Source organism: Coregonus clupeaformis, chromosome 17, assembly GCF_020615455.1.
Source record: "Coregonus clupeaformis isolate EN_2021a chromosome 17, ASM2061545v1, whole genome shotgun sequence".
Taxonomy (NCBI): Eukaryota; Metazoa; Chordata; class Actinopteri; order Salmoniformes; family Salmonidae; genus Coregonus; species Coregonus clupeaformis.
The window spans coordinates 54,257,687-54,280,483 of NC_059208.1; the positions used below are offsets into that span (position 1 = coordinate 54,257,687).

At 46.1% G+C, this 22,797-nt stretch overlaps 1 protein-coding gene and 1 pseudogene across 1 annotated transcript in view; both read right to left on the reverse strand.

Annotated features, from left to right (window-relative positions):
- Window positions 1-1,871: 1,871 nt before the first annotated feature.
- Window positions 1,872-14,469, reverse strand: LOC121585802 (annotated as a pseudogene).
- Window positions 14,470-20,465: 5,996 nt separating this feature from the next.
- Window positions 20,466-22,797, reverse strand: part of LOC121586751 (UPF0711 protein C18orf21 homolog) — a 35,900-nt gene continuing 33,568 nt past the window's right edge. The window contains exon 5 of the mRNA XM_041903711.2: window positions 20,466-21,924. Coding sequence (XP_041759645.1) covers window positions 21,774-21,924 — 151 coding nt within the window. The 3' untranslated portion in view covers window positions 20,466-21,773. The remainder of the gene's footprint in view (window positions 21,925-22,797) is intronic.

Below are 22,797 nucleotides of genomic sequence, written 5' to 3' on the forward strand. Positions count from 1 at the left end.
ACAACCCCATAATCCCGGCTTCCTGCATTGTGGCGGTGGTAGTATGGGCGATGGACGCGGATATAGAGCAGACATTTCGCACAGATCCATCTCCACCTCAGTGTCCAGCTGGGCTGCGGTACGTGCCTGCTCTTATCCGTGATCGTCTGATCTACTGGGCACACACGTCCCCCTCCTCTGGTCACCCAGGTATCGGTCGTACAGTGCGCTGCCTGACTGGAAAGTACTGGTGGCCTACCTTGGCTAAGGAATCGGGTCTGGCTCTCGACCCGGAATCTGCCCCTCCGCCTGCCCTGCCGGAAGCTGAGCCTGCGGTTTGTGGGGCCGTTCAAAGTCCTGAGGAGAATCAACCAGGTCACCTATAGGTTATTACTTCCCCCTGATTACCGTATTAACCCCTCGTTTCATGTGTCTCTCCTCAGGCCAGTGGTGGCTGGTCCGCTCCAGGAGTCTGAGGTGCGGGAGGTCCCTCCACCTCCTCTGGACATCGAGGGGGCCCCGGCGTACTCTGTCCATTCTATCCTGGATTCGAGGCGTCGGGTGGGGGGCCTTCAGTACCTCGTGGAGTGGGAGGGGTGCGGTCTGGAGGAACGGTGCTGGGTCCCGGTGAGGGATATCCTCGATCCCCCCCTGTTGCGGGATTTCAACCGTCGCCATCCGGCTCGCCCTGCTCCGCGTCCTCCTGGCCGTCCCCGAGGCCGGGGTCGGCGCGCTGCTGGAGCTGCGCGTCAAGGGGGGGGGTACTGTCATGACTTCCACCGAGGCTGCCTCCCCTCCTTGTTCAGGCAGGTTTCGGCGTTCGTCGTCACCGGCTTACTAGCCACTGCTGCTCCATATATCATCATTCCATTTGTTTTGTCTTGTCAATTACACACACCTGGTTCATATCCCCTCCTTAGTCCGTGTATAAGTGTTCCCTCTGGCCCCTTGTCCTTGTGGGTGATTGTTTTATGTGAAGATGAGTGTAGCTCGGTTGAGCTACCTGTACTTTGTATTGCCAAGGTTATTTCTCCCCGTGTGCCTGTATTGTGTTCCAGTGCGCCTGTATTACGCACTGTGCTGTTGACGCTATCCAGCGGAACTGTGTACTACGGAATAAACTCTGTATTCGGTGAATTACCCTCCTGCACCTGACTCCTTCAAATCACACTCTCACACACGAGCTGTTCTCTCCCTTACCGTCGGGCAGACAGTATCAGAGTATGAGGTCTGATACCAACAGGCTCAGAGACAGTTTATATCTAGAAGACTGCTGAACACTGGAACTGGGCTGACCACCTGCACTGACTCTCTGCACCTTAGCACACATCCCTACTGCTACCAGACTCTTATTAGTATTGCTAAATACTGCACAATTTAAACACTTGCCCCCCCAATTCCCCTTCCCCAAAACACATGTTGGATTATAAACTGTGCCTTCCTGTATTCTACTGAGCCATTTCCTTTACGTTCGTATTCTTATCTTTTATTTCTTATTGTTGTTGCATTGTCGAGAAGGAACCTGCAAGTAAGCGTTTCACAACATGCTCTGTTTTTTGGAACATGTTTTCATTGAGATACAACTAACTCCTACCCCTGCACATTGATATGGTACTGGTACTCCCTGTTTAATAGCTTCATTCTTGTGTGTTTTAATTCTCATGTTTTTATCTTCTTACTCAACTCTGTTGAGAAAGAGCTTGTAGGTTAGCATTTCACTGGAAGGTCTACACCCTTTGTATTCAGTGCATGTGACAAATAACATGTCATTACCAACGCTGTTAGGACTTTCTGAGTTCCTCTTCTGAGGGGCAATACATTCACAATCACCACTGCACGTCCATAGGATCCTATTCGGTATGAACTAATGGAGTAGAGGCCTAATGAGCTCATCAACCATATGAGGGATGGGACAAGTCATGCATTATTTAAAGGTGGAGGGAAGGAGGGGAGAGGGGAAGGCTGAACCAAAGAGGGTCTTCTAGTGTGTACTTCATAGTGCACCATTGGATCGACACTGAGCCATTGGATGAGAACCACTATAGCTGCTCAGTGACTGACAAGACACTGCAGTGTAGTCACCTAGAATAATCCAGGTAGGTTCCAATGGCTCAGTCGGACTCAGAACAGTCACTGGATTTGGAGGACTTCTTCTTCTTCTTCTTCTTTACATTTTTAGTCATTTAGCAGATGCTCTTATCCAAAGCGACTTACAGTTAGTGAGTGCATACATTTTCATACTGGCCCCTCGTGGGAAACGAACCCACAACCCTGGCGTTGCAAGCGCCATGCTCTACCAACTGAGCTACAGGGGACTGCTTCTTCTTCTGCTTCTTCTTCTTCTTCTTCTGCTTCTTCTTCTTCTTCTTCTTCTTCTCTTTATTTTTCTTGTGTTTCCTCTTCTAGCGGTCGCTGGTGGAGGAGGAAGAGGAGGAGCTGTCGGAGGAAGAGGTGGTGTCCTGCAGGAGCTGCTGTGGCTGCTGGATCCTGGAGAGAGGGAGGGAGGAGAGAGAAATGGGGAGGGATAGGGAGAGAGAGTGGGGGGGGTGGTGGGGGTGGAGAGAGAGAGAGAGGGAAGAGAGTAAGAGACAGGAGAGATGGTTTAGAACCATTCGAGGAGAGGCAAGGTGTGATGAACTGAAACACAGTATCTTCAATAAGGTGAAACATATTTTTCAACAGGCACACACACACACACACACACACACACACACACACACACACACACACACACACACACACACACACACACACACACACACACACACACACACACACACACACACACACACACACACACACACACACACACACACACACACACACACACACACAAGTGTCATGTTCTTTTAACATCTGAGATTTCTTTCTCCAGAATCAGCTGCCATCTCAGATTTCCACTAATTCACTCAGAAGTGTCCCTGGTTGTGAATCAAGTATTTTAACAGTGATTGTCGGCTGACAGCTGGTGAGTACTGAGTATGTGTCGTATGGGGATTAGGATGGGCTAAAAGGTGTTTGCAGCTGGTGCTAATGTGGGTCATGAGAGAGATAGAGTGAGAGTGAGAGTGAAAGTGTGAGACAGAGCGAGAGCGTGAGAGAGACACAGAGAGCGAGAGGGAGACAGAGAGAGAGAGCGAGACAGAGAGAGAGAGAGAGAGAGAGAGAGAGAGAGAGAGAGAGAGAGAGAGAGAGAGAGAAAGAGAGAGAGAGAGAGAGAGAGAGAGAGAGAGAGAGAGAGAGAGAGAGAGAGAGAGAGAGAGAGAGAGAGAGAGAGAGAGAGAGAGAGAGAGAGAGAGAGAGAGGGAGAGAGAGAGAGAGAGAGAGAGAGGGAGACAGAGAGAGGGAGACAGAGAGAGAGAGGGAGACAGAGAGAGGGAGACAGAGAGGCAGCCAGCAGAGTAGCCAGCAATAAAATATGAATATATCAAGAAACCCCAACGATCAAACAACTCAGAGACAGAGGCACATCTCCATTCTTTGGTTAGCACAAAACTTTATATTTCCATTGATTCTGTTTGCTCAGAGAGAAACGAGAGCTTGTGCAAGTTGCAAGACACTAAAAACAACCCAAACTTCCAACGCGGCGGTTCCAAAGCATCATTAAGAATTCATCTGTGGAGCTGGAGGAGCATTGTTCTTGTCAACGTTGACATCATCCACCCAGAGAACAGTAAAGTAATCATAAGGAATGTTCAAGGCAAGCACTCAGAGACAGAGCTGAGTTACCATTTAGTGCACTAGGGCTCATTGGGCTCTGTCTACCACTGTCACATTTCAATCTGTATCTCATATCATCACAACAACATTCATTTGATCAGCTCATATGATGCTGTAGAACTTGTCCATCACACTCTCTTATCATACTCACATAAATCTCATGTCGCACTTTAATCAGTTCAGATGGCACTTTCAAACTTCTCTGTAGACACCCAAGTTCACATTCAATGTCGTTCATAGTAGTTTTTAAAAGTTATTTTATTCACCAGCTTGATTAACTGCTCTGACAGCTATCAGGATATGATTGATTTAGTCTAATTAAATGAGGGCATTGACTTCAGTGTGTCCTCTGATGACTCGGCGGTGTGTCCTCTGATGACCCGGAGGTGTGTCCTCTGATGACCCGGAGGTGTGTCCTCTGATGACCCGGAGGTGTGTCCTCTGATGACTGAGCCTTTTATTTCACATTACTTGGTTGTTATTCTTTTTCTGTGCTAAAAGGTACTCAATTAATAATAGACAATTCTGACTGAGACAGTCGGAAAATGAAAGGGATAGTTCACTCTAATGACAAACTTACTGGAACTAACTGGAAAGTAGCCTAGTCTACAGAAGCCGATTATTGCCACAGCTTAGCATCAGCATTGCTGGGAGCAAATGAAAGAGAATCGGTAAGTCCAGTAAGTGACCGTGCTGCAAAATAGCTTGTCTGAAATGATGTAGCAAAGTTACAGAAGCACTGTCCTTTAAAAAGACCCCTATGCACCGACCACACTCCAGACTACCTTAACTATGATCAACTCCAAACAGTGGAGAAGGAGACATCTATTCAAACATACAGTGCCATGAAAAAGTATTTGCCCCCTTTCTAATTTTCTCTACTTTTGCATATTTGTGATACTGAATGTTATCAGATCTTCAACCAAAACCTAATATTAGATAAAGGGAACATAAGTGAACAAATAACACAACAATTACATATTTATTTCATTTATTTCATAAACAAAGTTATGCAACACCCAATTCCCCTGTGTGAAAAAGTAATTGCCCCCTTACACTCAATAACTGGTTGTGCCACCTTTAGCTGCAATGACTCCAACCAAATGCTTCCTGAAGTTGTTGATCAGTCTCTCACGTCGCTGTGGAGGAATTTTGGCCCACTCTTCCATGCAGAACTGCTTTAACTCAGTGACATGTGGGTTTTCAAGCATGAACTGCTCGTTTCAAGTCCTGCCACAACATCTCAATTGGGATTAGGTCTGGACTTTGACTATGCCATTCCAAAACTTCCAATTTGTTGCTTTTTAGCAATTTTCATGTAGACTTGATTGTGTGTTTTGGATCATTGTCTTTCTGCATGACCCAGCTGTGCTTCAGCTTCAGCTCACAGACGGATGGTCTGACATTCTCCTGTAGAATTCTCTGATACAGAGCAGAATTCATCAGAATTCAGAATTTCGCCAGGCATAATGGGACCCATCTTGTCCAAAAAGTTGTCTCAAGTTTGCCAAAAAGCACCTGGATGATCATCAACACTCTTGGAAGAACGTTCTATGGACAGATTATTCAAAATTATAACTTTTTGGACGACATGGTTCCAGTAATGCCTGGCGAAAACCAAACACTGCATTCCACAGTAAGAACATCATACCAAAGGTCAAGCATGGTGGTGGTGGTGTGATGGTTTGGGGATGCTTTGCTGCCTCAGGACCTGGATGACTTGCCTTAATAGAAGGAACCATGAATTCTGCTCTGTATCAGAGAATTCTACAGGAGAATGTCAGACCATCCGTCTGTGAGCTGAAGCTGAAGCACAGCTGGGTCATGCAGCAAGACAATGATCCAAAACACACAATCAAGTCTACATGAAAATTGCTAAAAAGCAACAAATTGGAAGTTTTGGAATGGCCTAGTAAAAGTCCAGACCTAATCCCAATTGAGATGTTGTGGCAGGACTTGAAACGAGCAGTTCATGCTTGAAAACCCACACGTCACTGAGTTAAAGCAGTTCTGCATGGAAGAGTGGGCCAAAATTCCTCCACAGCAACATGAGAGACTGATCAACAACTACAGGAAGCATTTGGTTGGAGTCATTGCAGTTAAAGGTGGCACAACCAGTTATTGAGTGTAAGGGGGTAATTACTTTTTCACACAGGGGAATTGGGTGTTGCATAACTTTGTTTATGAAATAAATGAAATAAATATGTAATTGTTGTGTTATTTGTTCACTTATGTTCCCTTTATCTAATATTAGGTTTTGGTTGAAGATCTGATAACATTCAGTATCACAAATATGCAAAAGTAGAGAAAATTAGAAAGGGGCCAAATACTTTTTCATAGCACTGTATTTTTGATAAAACCAGAAGGTAGCTACCTTGTTTCTTTTTCATTCTGTTTGTTTTCTCAGATCATGTCGTACATTGGGTCTTCGTGTGCCTACAAGAAATAGACGGTTTAGCTACTTATTTATAAAATGTACAGGATAACACACATTGCAAACACTCCAATGATAACAAGCACCGCAAGGTAAAATGCCATTCAGCTATTGCTCTTGGGCAACATTATTTCCACCCATTCAACTCTGTCCTCTGCCACATCAGCATTTTTTAATCCGGTTGTTGTATCACAATGGAATGTATGAAAATATGATACGCTTGCACTTATGTTAATCATTGCAGTGGCATCATTGCAGTAGCAAGCAGGGCTACAGAACAACTGCACTGTGTGAATCTGCTGAGTCCAGAAGCATCCAGCTGCAGAAGATAGAGATGCTGGTTGCATCCCAAATGGCACCCGTTTCCCTATGTAGTGCACTACTTTTGACCAAAGCCCTATGGACACTGGTCAAAAGTAGTGCACTAGATGGGGAAAAGGGTGTGATTTGGGATGCACCCATACTGTATCCAGCTGCATCAAGCAAGCATGCTCATGGTCCAAGGCAGGCAGGCAGGCACGTAGACGTCCCCACAGGGTTATGGTTGGGACCAGGAGCAGACGTCCCCACAAGGTTATGGTTGGGACAGGACCAGCGTCTGCCAGTGCCAATCCTAGTCCTAGGGACCCATTTTTGTGTTTGAGACCAGTCAAAAAGCCTAGATGATTAGTTGAAAGATAATCTCTCGTGGGCAGATTACGTCAAAATAAATGGTACCGTAGATCTGTCTTTATACTATGGGCACCAATAGCTAACGAGCAGCAATAGTTCCGGTGCTTAGGGTTTTCATCACTGGTTATTTGGACAAACCACGATTACACTGGTGTATAGCATCTTTAAAGTTTCAGAAGGGGACATTCGGCCCATAGGCATGCCAGTAACTTGCAAAGAGAGAGGGTGGAGCTCCTCGTTCTAGCATCTCTTCTCTTAACACATATGGACCCAGAACTTAATCGAGAAGCTGACCAATTACTCAAGACTTTAGTTCTGGGTTAACCGAGATTAGTTGAAAGATGGATGGATGAGATTCACCACTCTGAACTGCTCCAGCTTCTGGTTTCCTTTGATGAAGAAGGGACACTCTCGGTACCCCGTCCTGTGCCCATAACGCTTGCATCTCCAACCTGCACAAGGGAGAATAGTCATGTTTGTACAACAAGCACACTCACAACGTCTCCTGCTCTCTCAGAAATCACCCAAACAAGCTAGTGTTGGAATGTGGAAGATATTCATATTTCCCTTATATGCTTTGTACACCTGTTTATCACCTGTTTATCACCTGTTTATCACTTACATCTAAACGCAGGTCAAAATCAAAAGGAATAAATATTCAAACATTTCCCCAAAGTATTATCTGGAACATATAAGGCTTTGGAATTCCACAGGAGAACAAATTATAACTTTTTAGACTAACCTAGTATGTTTTATGCCCCCTCACATATCAAGAAGACGAGTGGGAGGGAGGGAGGGAGGGAGGGACAGCCTTTGTTCTTTGAGGGACAACCAGAACAAAAGTGAATCTCCGCTACACTGACTGGACCCTGAGCTCATTAAAAAGGATGGGTCTTTCAAGCTAAGCCTAGTGTGTGTCCAAAACAGTACTTTATTCCCTATATAGTGCAATTCTTTTGACCAGAGCCCTATGAGTGTACCGTGTACCTATAGACACTGATCAAAAGTAGTGCACTACATAGTGTTAGGCCTACTGCTGCTAGGTAGCTCTCTCTCTGCTCTCCCCCTCCCCTCTGTCTGTTCTTGATTGCAGGAGTGAAGTCTGGTGTGCGGGAGTCAGGGTTCCAGCTGCAGCTCATTCACCATAATCACCTCAGCCTTAAAGACCCGGTCAAACTTGCCACTCATCGTCAGATCATAGTCAAGACGACCATGTTAGTCTCGCTGCTGACTCAACCTGCTTGTTTTCGCTCTTTGTGTTTTTGGCCTGTTCTATTTACTTTTCTCCTGTGCCACAGATTATTGCAACCTGACTCCTGCCTCCGCTTCACTCCTGCCACCACCATCCTGCTTTCCACTACTGGACCTCCCTTTTGGACTCACCACGGACACTAGGACGTTACGGTACCACTCCTGCTCAGAACCTGGATCTGTTACCCTCCCTGTAGACCTGGACTTGCTCTTCCCCTATTTTTGGAAACCTGGACAATTGAACTTTGTAAATAAACCTGTTAAACCTTCTCTGGCTCGGTGTAGTTGTCTGCATTTGGGTTCATATCCAGTTAAATCGCGACACATAGGGAATAGGGTGCCATTTGAAACGCACCCATAGCCACTCTCCTGTCTCTCTCAGTGGGGTTGAATTTAAGTGACACCCTCTGTACTGAGGGAAGTATTGAGAGGATCGGGATCAGGACTATCCAGCGATGAAGACAACTTTCTTTGGCTTTCTGCTATTTCAATAGAGTGCCGTGCACGATCACATAAGCATGGATGAGCTTCTGCCATTTCAAGCCGTACATTCTCTAGATCTGTGATCCACTTATAAAGGAGTGGCTATTTAATCTCAGTTGGTCGCAGAAGCACTACGTTTTTAAGGTTATTTCACATCAGTGTGCTGTAGATGAAGGAGGACGAGGAGAGGAAGCCACATTAGACTATTGAGATGCACCCTAAAATGTAGGTATCACAGGAGTTTGGTGGCATCTTAATTGGGGAGGACGGGCTCGTGGTAAAGGCTGGAGTGGAATTAGTGGAATGGTATCAAATACAGCTCTGGAAAAAATTAAGAGACCACTGCAAAAATATACGTTTCTCTGGTTTTACTATTTATATGTACAGTGAGGGGAAAAAAGTATTTGATCCCCTGCTGATTTTGTACGTTTGCCCACTGACAAAGACATGATCAGTCTATAATTTTAATGGTAGGTTTATTTGAACAGTGAGAGACAGAATAACAACAACAAAAATCCAGAAAAACGCATGTCAAAAATGTTATAAATTGATTTGCATTTTAATGAGGGAAATACAGTGGGGGAAAAAAGTATTTAGTCAGCCACCAATTGTGCAAGTTCTCCCACTTAAAAAGATGAGAGAGGCCTGTAATTTTCATCATAGGTACACGTCAACTATGACAGACAAAATGAGAAAAAGAAATCCAGAAAATCACATTGTAGGATTTTTAATGAATTTATTTGCAAATTATGGTGGAAAATAAGTATTTGGTCAATAACAAAAGTTTCTCAATACTTTTTTATATACCCTTTGTTGGCAATGACACAGGTCAAACGTTTTCTGTAAGTCTTCACAAGGTTTTCAACACACTGTTGCTGGTATTTTGGCCCATTCCTCCATGCAGATCTCCTCTAGAGCAGTGATGTTTTGGGGCTGTCGCTGGGCAACACGGACTTTCAACTCCCTCCAAAGATTTTCTATGGGGTTGAGATCTGGAGACTGGCTAGGCCACTCCAGGACCTTGAAATGCTTCTTACGAAGCCATCCTTCGTTGCCCGGGCGGTGTGTTTGGGATCATTGTCATGCTGAAAGACCCAGCCACGTTTCATCTTCAATGCCCTTGCTGATGGAAGGAGGTTTTCACTCAAAATCTCACGATACATGGCCCCATTCATTCTTTCCTTTACACGGATCAGTCGTCCTGGTCCCTTTGCAGAAAAACAGCCCCAAAGCATGATGTTTCCACCCCCATGCTTCACAGTAGGTATGGTGTTCTTTGGATGCAACTCAGCATTCTTTGTCCTCCAAACATGACGGAGTTGAGTTTTTACCAAAAAGTTCTATTTTGGTTTCATCTGACCATATGACATTCTCCCAATCCTCTTCTGGATCATCCAAATGCACTCTAGCAAACTTCAGACGGGCCTGGACATGTACTGGCTTAAGCAGGGGGACACGTCTGGCACTGCAGGATTTGAGTCCCTGGCGGCGTAGTGTGTTACTGATGGTAGGCTAAGCATTTCACTGTAAGGTCTACACCTGTGACTGAGACTGTACCTATGGACCGTCTGCTGCAGGCTAAGGGTCTAAATGGACAATTGTTGACCCGTATTACTCATCAGACTGTGCCTGTTTGTCTCAGAGTGTCAGGTAATCATCAGGAGAACATTCAATTTCACATAATTGACTGCCCACAGACCCCCCTGGTCCTTGGTATCCCCTGGCTCATAAGACACAATCCACACATTGATTGGGTGACAGGTAGAATTGTTTCATGGAGCACATTTTGTCATGTGAACTGTTTGTGTTCTGCTCAGACCCCTGCCAGCACTGTGCCTCAACCTCCACTGGAGTCCATGGATCTCTGCTGTCCCTGACGTGTATCATGACCTGGCATCCGTTTTCTGCAAACACAGAGCTACTTCTCTTCCTCCTCACCGGCCTTACGACTGCGCCATTGACCTCCAGCCAGGAGCCCCTCTCCCTAACAGTCGCCTGTACAATCTCTCCCGCCCGGAGACGGAGGCTATGGAGAACTACATTCGGGACTCCTTGGCGGCAGGTATTATTCGTCCTTCCTCGTCACCTGTAGGAGCGGGATTCTTTTTGTTGGAAAGAAGGATAAGACCCTCAGACCCTGTATTGATTTCCGTGGACTTAACAACATCACCATTAAGAACAAATATTCTCTGCCTTTAATTAATTCTGCTTTTCCCCTCCTTCATGGTGCAACTATCTTTACCAAACTGGATCTACGTAATGCGTATCACCTGGTGCGCATTCGTAAAGGTGATGAATGGAAGACTGCCTTCAACACACCCTTGGGACATTTTGAGTATCTGGTCATGCCTTTTGGGTTGTCTAATGCCCCTGCTGTTTTTCAGGCACTAGTGAACGATGTCCTTCGGGACATGATGAATCATTTTGCTTTTGTCTATCTGGATGATATCCTGATTTTCTCAGAGTCCTCCCAGGAACATGAACTGCATGTGCGCCAGGTGTTGCAAAGGTTGTTGGAGAACAAACTATTTGTGAAGATGGAGAAATTTGAATTTCATGTGTCTGAGACCTCTTTTTTGGGTTACATAATAGCTCAGGGGGAGTTGCGGATGGACCCAGCTAAGATCTCTGCTGTCACGGACTGGCCAGCCCCCTCCACCCGCAAACAACTTCAACGACTCCTGGGGTTTGCGAACTTCTACAGGAGGTTCATCAAGGACTACAGCCGCATTGCGGCGCCACTCACCGCTCTCACCTCCATCGCACTACCGTTCGCTTGGAATGAAGGGGCCGAAGCAGCGTTCGAAGAGCTGAAACATTGCTTCGCCTTGGCTCCCATTCTGATGCAGCCGGACCCCGACCGCCAGTTTGTCATGGAGGTGGATGCATCCGACACTGGGGTAGGTGCGGTGTTGTCACAACGTTCACCTGAAGATAACAAACTGCATCCCTGTGCTTTTCTTTTACGGAAACTTTCTCCGGCAGAGAGGAATTATGATGTTGGCAATCGTGAACTGCTCGCCGTGAAGCTGGCTCTCGGGGAGTGGCGGCATTGGTTGGAGGGGGCGGAACAACCCTTCATCGTTTGGACGGATCATAAAAATCTACACCTGTTGTATTTGGCACATGTGACAAATACCATTTTAACACTTTTGAGCAGGGCCCAAGGTGCCATTTGGGACGCAGGACACTCATAATAACCCTGTGTTTCTACTTACACTGCATCACTTTCACCTCCTTCCCCAGAGGCATCCACAGCCCCTTGGTGGGGGCGTGAACCAGGAAGTTCATACAAGATGGGCCAGTATGAAAAAGAAAAAAAATGATGCACTCACTAACTGTAAGTCGCTCTGGATAAGAGCGTCTGCTAAATGACTAAAATGTAAAATGTAAGTCTCTAGCGTCCTCATTTCCTGGATCAGCAGGAATACAGTCCTCTGGTTTGTACTCCTCCTCCTAAAAAACACAGCCCCTGTGTTTCAAGTAGATTCAAGATTACACATATTCCAGTTTCCATAGCAATCCCTTTACTGATAGACGAACTGTAGCTAGCTAGCTATCACAGTAATAATTTACCTGGCAGTGAGCAGACAAAATGACCTGCCTCTACTATACCTTAATCAATCCAGGAGGATGTTTTTCATAACTGCATAGAGGGGAAAAGAAAACAATGGTGGTGAGAATAAATATGATAAAATACTTTGTGTTTAGGCAGGTACCCCTGTGCAAGTGGGATATTTACCAGTCAGGGGCAAGGCACCATGGAGAGCCATGCTGCAGAACTGATACAGTGAGGGAAAAAAGTATTTGATCCCCTGCTAATTTTGTACGTTTGCCCACTGACAAAGAAATGATCAGTCTATAATTTTAATGGTAGGTTTATTTGAACAGTGAGTGACAGAATAACAAAAAAAAATCCAGAAAAACGCATGTCAAAATGTTATAAATTGATTTGCATTTTAATGAAGGAAATAAGTATTTGACCCCCCTCTCAATCATAAAGATTTCTGGCTCCCAGGTGTCTTTTATACAGGTAACGAGCTGAGATTGGGAGCACACTCTTAAAGGGAGTGCTCCTAATCTCAGCTTGTTACCTGTATAAAAGACACCTGACACAGAAGCAATCAATCAATCAGATTTCAAACTCTCATGGCCAAGACCAAAGAGCTCTCCAAGGACGTCAGGGACAAGATTGTAGACCTACACAAGGCTGGAATGGGCTACAAGACCATCGCCAAGCAGCTTGGTGAGAAGGTGACAACAGTTGGTGCGATTATTCGCAAATGGAAGAAACACAAAATAACTGTTAATCTCCCTCGGCCTGGGGCTCCATGCAAGATCTCACCTCGTGGAGTTGCAATGATCATGAGAATGGTGAGGAATCAGCCCAGAACTACACAGGATGATCTTGTTAATGATCTCAAGGCAGCTGGGACCATAGTCACCAAGAAAACAATTGGTAACACATTACGCCGTGAAGGACTGAAATCCTGCAGCGCCCGCAAGGTCCCTCTGCTCAAGAAAGCACATATACATGCCCGTCTGAAGTTTGCCAATGAACATCTGAATGATTCAGAGGAGAACTGGGTGAAAGTGTTGTAGTCAGATGAAACCAAAATTGAGCTCTTTGGCATCAACTCAACTCGCCGTGTTTGGAGGAGGAGGAATGCTGCCTATGACCCCAAGAACACCATCCCCACCGTCAAACATGGAGGTGGAAACATTATGCTTTGGGGGTGTTTTTCTACTAAGGGGACATGACAACTTCACTGCATCAAAGGGATGATGGACGGGGCCATGTACCGTCAAATCTTGGGTGAGAACCTCCTTCCCTCAGTCAGGGCATTGAAAATGGGTCATGGATGGGTATTCCAGCATGACAATGACCCAAAACACACGGCCAAGGCAACAAAGGAGTGGCTCAAGAAGAAGCACATTAAGGTCCTGGAGTGGCCTAGCCAGTCTCCAGACCTTAATCCCATAGAAAATCTGTGGAGGGAGCTGAAGGTTTGAGTTGCCAAATGTCAGCCTCAAAACCTTAATGACCTGGAGAAGATCTGCAAAGAGGAGTGGGACAAAATCCCTCCTGAGATGTGTGCAAACCTGGTGGCCAACTACAAGAAACGTCTGACCTCTGTGATTGCCAACAAGGGTTTTGCCACCAAGTACTAAGTCATGTTTTGCAGAGGGGTCAAATACCTATTTCCCTCATTTAAAATGCAAATCAATTTATAACATTTTTGACATGCGCTTTTCTGGATTTTGTTGTTGTTATTCCGTCTCTCACTGTTCAAATAAACCTACCATTACAATTATAGACCGATCATTTCTTTGTTAGTGGGCAAACGTACAAAATCAGCAGGGGATCAAATACTTTTTTCCCTCACTGTATCAGTTTTTAAATTCTTCGCTGATAGCTACAGTAACTTAACTATTATAGGCAGCGTTTTTTGCTAAATCCCAAGGCCGATCAAGTACACTTTTTTTATTAATCCACAAGTTCGATACCACCGAAAAACATGTGCTTTACTTACAACGTCCTCATATGCTTCAGCTTTTGCACTTCTTGGTTGAGTTTAGTCGCTTGTTTCTTGAGTTTTTCCACATTGTGTTTTGATTCCTTGTGCGGTCACCTCTGTCCTCCGAGTCTCGCGATCCCTTTGACTAGACATTGCAGTGACATTGAATAACTGTGTTTATGAAATAACCTTTTAATTTCAGTTTGATACGATTTCTAACACCAAACTCGTAGTTATTTCAGAAATACAGAAAATACATTCGGGACTAGCTCAGGGCATTTTTCTCGAACTCCGCGTAGATATTTCTTGCTTCTGTTTGCGAATGCCATCGCAGCGCCGCCTGCAGGTCAAAAGGAGTCGAGCATGCCTGATCCCAATTGAGGCTGTTTTCACCCTGGTTTTAATATCCATGCCGGGTTTGCGCAGATGTTTCTTTGCATATTATCATATACAGCCAGGTCTATACTTTTAATAAAAAGGTGAGGTCTGTGGTGGTTCCTAAAGTATTCATACCCTTCTTCTTTGGAGCTGTATTGCAGTTATCCTCGAGTATTTCCAGCAGAAAAAAATTGTCCAAGCTATCAACTGTAGAGTCAACTCTATAATGTGCTTATAAACATTCTACATGTAGAAGTATTAAAGGGACAGTCCGGAATTGATACATTTTTGGACTCTTAAATAAATGATATAAATAACCATTGATTCTTTAGCCGTATCCTTATTCTACTCCTCCTCTGTTCCTCTGGTGATGTAGAGGTTAACCCAGGCCCTGTAGCTCCCAGTATCACTCCTACTCCCCAGGCGTTATCACTTGTTGACTTCTGTAATCGTAAAAGCCTTGGTTTCTTGCACGTTAATATCCGAAGCCTCCTCCCTAAGTTTGAGTTATTCACTGCGTTAGCACACTCCGCCAACCCTGATGTTCTAGCAGTGTCTGAATCCTGGCTTAGGAAGGCCACCAAAAATTCAGAAATGTCCATCCCCAACTACAACATTTTCCGTTTCGATAGAACTGCCAAAGGGGGTGGGGTTGCAATCTACTGTAGAGATCTATCATACTATCCAGGTCTGTGCCCAAACAGTTTGAGCTTCTACTTCTAAAAATCCACCTTTCCAGAAATAAGTCTCTCACTGTTGCCGCTTGCTACAGACCCCCCTCAGCCCCGAGCTGTGCCCTGGACACCATATGTGAACTGATTGCCCCCCATCTATCCTCAGAGTTCGTACTGCTTGGTGACCTAAACTGGGATATGCTTAACATCCCGGCCAACCTACAATCTAAACTAGATGCCCTCAATCTCACACAAATTATCAACGAACCTACCAGGTACAACCCTAAATCTGTAAACATGGGCACCCTCATAGATATCATCCTGACAAATGTACCCTCTAAATACACATCCGCTGTGTTCAACCAGGATCTCAGCCTTATTGCCTGCGTCCGTAATGGGTCCGCGATCAAACGACCACCCCTCATCACTGTCAAACGCTCCCTAAAACACTTTAGCGAGCAGGCCTTTCTAATTGACCTGGCCCGGGTATCCTGGATGGATATTGACCTCATTCCGTCAGTAGAGGATGCCTTGTTGTTCTTTAAAAGTGCTTTCCTCTCAATCTTAAAAAGCATGCCCCATTAAAAAAATTCAGAACTAAGAACAGATATAGCCCCTGGTTTTCCTCTGTCACGATCGTCGACAGATGAAGCGGACCAAGGCGCAGCGTGATAAGCGTACATTCTTTATTTGTACTTAACACACACGAACCAAAACAATAAACCAAACGATACGTGAAGTCCTAGGTTATACACAAAACCCTACGGAACAAGATCCCACAAAACTAACATGCCAAAAGGCTGCCTAAGTATGGTCCCCAATCAGAGACAACGAGCTACAGCTGTCTCTGATTGGGAACCACCCTGGCCAACATAGATATAAACGATCTAGAACGAAAAACATAGAAAACTAAACAATGAAAATCCACACCCTGGCTCAACATTTAAGAGTCCCCAGAGCCAGGGCGTGACAGTACCCCCCCCCAAAGGCGCGGACTGCGACCACGCCAACCAAACACAAGAGGGTAGGGGCCGGGTGGGCATTCCGCCTCGGAGGCGGATCCGGCTCCGGGCGTGACCACCACTCTCTCTTCACCACCCCGTAGCGCCCCTGATCTGGTCCCGCTGGCCGGAGCTGGACTGGACACCGGTGGAGCGGATTGCTCTGGCTCCGGAGTGGAGCAGCTGCCCGGTGCCGGACCAGGCACCGGTGGAACAGGCACGGGCCGTGCCGACTGGACGACGCGCACCACTGGCTTGGTGCGGGAGCAGGAACGGGCCGGACCGGGCTGCGACGCCGCACCACTGGCTTGGTGCGGGAGCAGGAACAGGCCGGACCGGGCTGACGACGCGCACCACAGGCTTGGTGCGGGAACAGGAACAGGCCGGACCGGGCTGACGACGCGCACCCACAGGCTTGGTGCGGGAGCAGGAACAGGCCGGACCGGGCTGGCGACGCGCACCACAGGCTTGGTGCGAGGGACAGGAACAGGCCGGACCGGGCTGGCGACGCGCACCACGGCTTGGTGCGAGGGACAGGAACAGGCCGGACCGGACCGGGCTGGCGACGCGCACCACTGGCTTGGTGCGGGGAGCAGGAACAGGCCGGACCGGGCTGGCGACGCGCACCACAGGCTTGGTGCGAGGGACAGGAACAGGCCGGGCTGGACTGTGGAGACGGACTGGAGGTCTGGAGCGGAGAGCTGACACAACCCGTCCTGGCTGAATGCCTATTTCCACACAATCTGTGTGAGGCATCAGCACAGGACGTACAAGGCTGTGCACTCGTACTGGCACTACAGCACGTGGCACTGGCGCAGGATATCCGGGACCGAGGAGGGGTACTGGAGGCCACGAGCGTTGAGCCGGCACACTCCGTCCTGGCTGCATGCCCACCTTAGCACGACACGTGCGTGGTGCTAGCACAGGACGTACAGGACTGTGCCGGAACACTCGCGGCACAGTACGTGGCTCCGCATAACACGGAACCTGCCCAGTCTCACGCTGCCTAGCCTGAGTACGGGGAGTTGGCTCTGCTCTACCTCTAGGCTCCGCCAACCACCCTTCCAACCCCCCAAACCTGGTGGCCTCCTAATCCGCCGATTCGTCCTGTAGCTGCCTCCAGCAGCCCCGTCGTCCACGCCGTGTGCCCCCCCAAAAAATTACTTGGGGTTGCCTCTCGCGTGTCCGTCGTCGGCACGGTTGGCGCCGTTTCTCCTCTCCTGCCTGGGCATTTACTTTTGCCCATGGCCCTCTGCCCTCGAATATGTCCTCCCAAGACCACCATTCGCCCACCTGGGACATCGCCAACTTCTCCTCCTGGGCACGCTGCTTGGTCCTCTGGTGGTGGGATCTTCTGTCACGATCGTCGACAGATGAAGCGGACCAAGGCGCAGCGTGATAAGCGTACATTCTTTATTTGTACTTAACACACACAAACCAAACAATAAACCAAACGATACGTGAAGTCCTAGGTTATACACAAAACCCTACGGAACAAGATCCCACAAAACTAACATGCCAAAAGGCTGCCTAAGTATGGTCCCCAATCAGAGACAACGAGCTACAGCTGTCTCTGATTGGGAACCACCCTGGCCAACATAGATATAAACGATCTAGAACGAATAACATAGAAAACTAAACAATGAAAATCCACACCCTGGCTCAACATTTAAGAGTCCCCAGAGCCAGGGCGTGACATCCTCAGACTTGACTGCCCTTGACCAGCACAAAAACATCCTGTGGTGTACTGCATTAGCATCGAACAGCCCACGAGATATGCAACTTTTTAGGGAAGTCAGGAACCAATATACACAATCAGTTAGGAAAGCAAAGGCTAGCTTTTTCAAACAGAAATCTGCATCCTGTAGCACTAACTCCAAAAAGTTTTGGGACACTGTAAAGTCCATGGAAAATAAGAGCACCTCCTCCCAACTTCTCACTGCACTGAGGCTAGGAAACACTGTCACCACCGATAAATCTACAATAATCGAGAATTTCAACAAGCATTTTGCTACGGCTGGCCATGCTTTCCACCTGGCTACCACTACCCCGGCCACCAGCTCTGCACCCTCCACTGTAACTTGCCCATGCCCCCCCACTGCTTCTCCTTCACTCAAATTCAGACAGCTGATGTTCTGAAAGAGCTAAACAATCTGGACCCCTACAAATCAGCTGGGCTAGATAATCTGGACACTTTCTTTCTAAAATTAGCCTCTCTTTCGTAACGTCTGAGATCCCCAGAGATTGGAAAGCTGCCGCGGTCATTCCCCTCTTCAAAGGGGGTGACACTCTAGATCCAAACTGTTATAGACCTATATCCATCCTGCCCTGCCTTTCGAAAGTATTTGAAAGCCAAGTTAACAAACAGATCACCGACCATTTCGAATCCCACCGTACCTTCTCCGCTATGCAATCCGGTTTCCGAGCTGGTCATGGGTGCACCTCAGCCACGCTCAAGGTCCTAAACGGTATTATAAACGCGATCGATAAAAGACAGTACTGCGCAGCCGTCTTCATCGACCTGGCCAAGGCTTTCGACTCTATCAACCACCGCATTCTTATTGGCAGACTAAATAGCCTTGGTTTCTCTAATGACTGCCTCGCCTGGTTCACCAACTACTTCTCAGATAGAGTTCAATGTGTCAAATCGGAGGGCCTGTTGTCTGGACCTCTGGCCGTCTCTATGGGCGTGCCACAGGGTTCAATTCTCGGGCCGACTCTATTCTCTGTGTATATCAATGATGTCGCTCTTGGTGCTGGTGACGCTCGGATCCACCTCTATGCAAACGACACCATTTTGTATACATCTGGCCCTTCATTGGACACTGTGTTAACAAACCTCCAAACGAGCTTCAACGCCATACAACACTCCTTCCGTAGCCTCCAACTGCTCTTAAACACTAGTAAAACTAAATGCATGCTCTTCAACCGAACGCTGCTTGCACCCGCCTAGAATCACTACTCTCGGCAGGTCTGACCTAGAGTATGTGGACAACTACAAATACTTAGGTGTCTGGTTAGACTGTAAACTCTCCTTCCAGACTCACATTAAGCATCTCCAATCAAAAGTTAGATCTAGAATCGGCTTCCTATTTCGCAACAAAGCCTCCTTCACTCATGCTGCCAAACATGCCCTCGTAAAACTGACTATCCTACCGATCCTTGACTTCGGCGATGTCATTTATAAAATAGCCTCCAACACCCTACTCAGCAAATTGGATGTAGTCTATCACAGTGCCATCCGTTTTGTCACCAAAGCCCCATATACTACCCACCATTGTGACCTGTACGCTCTTGTTGGCTGGCCCTCACTACATATTCGTCGCCAAACCCACTGGCTCCAGGTCATCTATAAATCACTGCTAGGCAAATCCCCGCCTTATCTTAGCTCACTGGTCATCATAGCAACACCCACCCGTAGTATGTGCTCCAGCAGGTATATCTCACTGGTCATCCCCAAAGCCAACACCTCCTTTGGCCGCCATTCCTTCCAGTTCTCTGCTGCCAATGACTGGAGCGAACTGCAAAAATCTCTGAAGCTGGAGACTCTTATCTCCCTCACTAACTTTAAGTGCCAGTTGTCAGAGCAACTTACCGATCACTGCGCCTGTACACAGCCTTTCTGAAATTAGCCCACCCAACTACCTCATCCCCATATTGTTATTTATTTTGCTAATTTGCACCCCTGTATCTCTATTTGCACATCATCTTTTGCACATCTATCATTCCAGTGTTATACGAAATTGTAACTATTTTGCACTATGGCCTACTTACTGCCTTACCTCCATAACTTACTACATTCGCACACACTGTATATATATTTTCTGTTGTATTTTTGACTTTATGTTTTGTTTACCCCATATGTAACTCTGTGTTGTTGTTTTTATCGCACTGCTTTGCTTTATCTTGGCCAGGTCGCAGTTGTAAATGAGAACTTGTTCTCAACTGGCTTACCTGGTTAAATAAAGGTGAAATAAAAAATAATTATTGAAGAACATAACTTAAAAATGCCTCATGAGCTGTTCAACTGTCATAACCCATAAGCTTGCTTTACTCCATTGTTTGTAAACAATGTTATTGTTAACAAACACAATATAGTGTTCAAAACATAATTTCGATCTCATGGATGGTCAGTCCTTGCATCAATAGCTCTGAATTTAAGAGTGGTTACATTTCTCCAGCCTCATTCCTGGTGTTTATCAAAAACAAGTAGTAGGGTGAACCTTTAAAGTTTTATCTGTAGCACTAAATGTGTGAGTTACAACTTCTGTTTTCTGAAAACAGGCATTGTGAATACAATGCAACACTGACACTCAACATATCTCCATGAGTCCTATCATTCAACACAGTAATATTTAGATTGAAAAAACTTTATTTCAGAGAATCAAAGTGTAGAAGGAATATAAATGTGAGGTAATTCAGGATTCTGTGCAATGACACAGATCCACACATTGGATTCATTACGAACAAAGAAAATATTTTTCTGTTATGAAATCCATTATAAAGTGTGTTGAATCAAAGCAGTCATTACAACATGCAGTCTCATAGACATTGTGAATATAAACTGTAACGTAAGAACTAACTAACAGGTAAAAAGCATCTTCAACAAGAAACAGAACAACTATTGTAAGAAATGTTTGGTTTGTCCTTAAATCGTGTCAACGTTTTCAGGCCTATAGCCTATTTCATTGCAAACAGTTGATGTTTCCTATTCATCCAAATATGATTATCTCAAAACCACCAGTATACAAAAATGTAACCTCAAGAAAAAGTAGTTTGGCATAGTGATCATAAGATAGTAGCAACAAACGATCAGCCCTACTTGGCGGAGCCACGAAAATAAACCCTGAAGAAAAACGGACAACAACCAAGTAAACAGAAAAAAGAACGAACTTCAAGAAGTATGAAACTTAAGCATTAATAAACATAGTCATATCATATAAATGTGATTGTAACAAATAAAAATCCCCCTCTCAATCAAAACGTCCTATAACGCCAAACTATTTATTTTGCTTGCCTCATCATTAATACCATGGAAGAGAGGGTGAGCTTCGCTTTCCCATGCCGTTCCCATCATCCTATTGGGACAGTGGAATTCCTGAGCGATGTCGTGATGTGGGACCAGTCTCAGTTTGGACAGCTCTACTGAAGGGGGACCTCAGGGGCAGTTGGGGGGTGGCGTGATGTGGGACCATTCTAAGTTTGGACAGCTCTACTGAAGGGGGACCTCAGGGGCAGTTGGGGTGTGGCGTGATGTGGGACCATTCTCAGTTTGGACAGCTCTACTGAAGGGGGACCTCAGGGGCAGTTGGGGGGTGGCGTGTGAAGAAGAGAAAACGTGCCCCTTTAATTGTCTCAACAGGTGGCGCTGTAGCGCATATTGACTGACAGCTGACCCCTCCCCCCTCCCCCTATAGCCTTGTTGTTCTGAATTCCAGCAGGTCCATTCTGAATTCCAAACAGGGCAATTCTGAATTCCAAACAGGGACATTCTGAATTCTAAACAGGGCCATTCTGAATACTAAACAGGGCCATTCTGAATTCTAAGCAGGGCAATTCTGAATTCTAAGCAGGGCAGAGACTGGTGCATCAGTTTCATATCATGGTGGTGTCATGGCTGACTGTTGGGCCGATGCAGTGGAGCCCAGTGTTTGTCAGTCATTCAGAGGGAGGAGAGGAAGTCTTTGAGTCCTCCCTTGGTCTTGGTCTTCTGGTTGTCCTCCAGCATGAGGAACCTCTTGAGGCGGGAGAAGGCCGACTTCTTCACACTGGCGGGCTTCGAGGCCGAGGAGGAACCGGTGGTCTCAGTTGATCTAGAAATATAGGAATACTGTCATGTCAGAATCTGCAAGCTGACACTGATTAAAGGTTAAAGAGCGACTGCCTTTAAAAAGCAACGAATCCCTTTGAAAACGACCTATGTGGCATCAATATGAGTCAGAAACAGTTATTCTAGTGTCAAAATTGACTGAAGTGTAAATAGGATAATTTTCATCATAAAGTCAGTCTCGTCTAAAATGGAGTTTGGAACATCCGTCCGTCACAACAGCTAAAGGAAGGTTGGGTTTTGATTGGACGATGTCCATTAGCCCACTAACATGGGGTGAACAGCTGCGGTGATTGCTCTCTATCCAATAGCATAGACAGAGAGACAGACCTGCCCAGCAGCTCTGACTTTGTTTACATAAGACAACACTTCACACATTTTTTTACTTGAGAAATAGTGCACCAAACAACTTAGTTAGATGTAAAATTGCTCAACTAAAACATCCTCTGTGAAAATGTCAAAATTAATTACCGATTTCTTGAGTGTGGTCCTCTGTAGCTCAGCTGGTAGAGCACGGCGCTTGTAACGCCAAGGTAGTGGGTTCGATCCCCGGGACCACCCATACACAAAAATGTATGCACGCATGACTGTAAGTCGCTTTGGATAAAAGCGTCTGCTAAATGGCATATAATTTAATTATATAATATAATTGAGTTATATTAGATTCATTCTGGGGATTTTGAGGAAGTAAAATAGGCTTCTACAGTGTCTCATGGGGGTCAAACATCATTAACCAAATGCGGAATTGGTCAGGAAACACACCTCCAAGACTGAAATCAATTTTTTCTAATGAGCAACAGAAAAACACACGTGCCAATCGGTGTGTCCAGTGACCACACCGTGTCCATCAGTTGAGTGA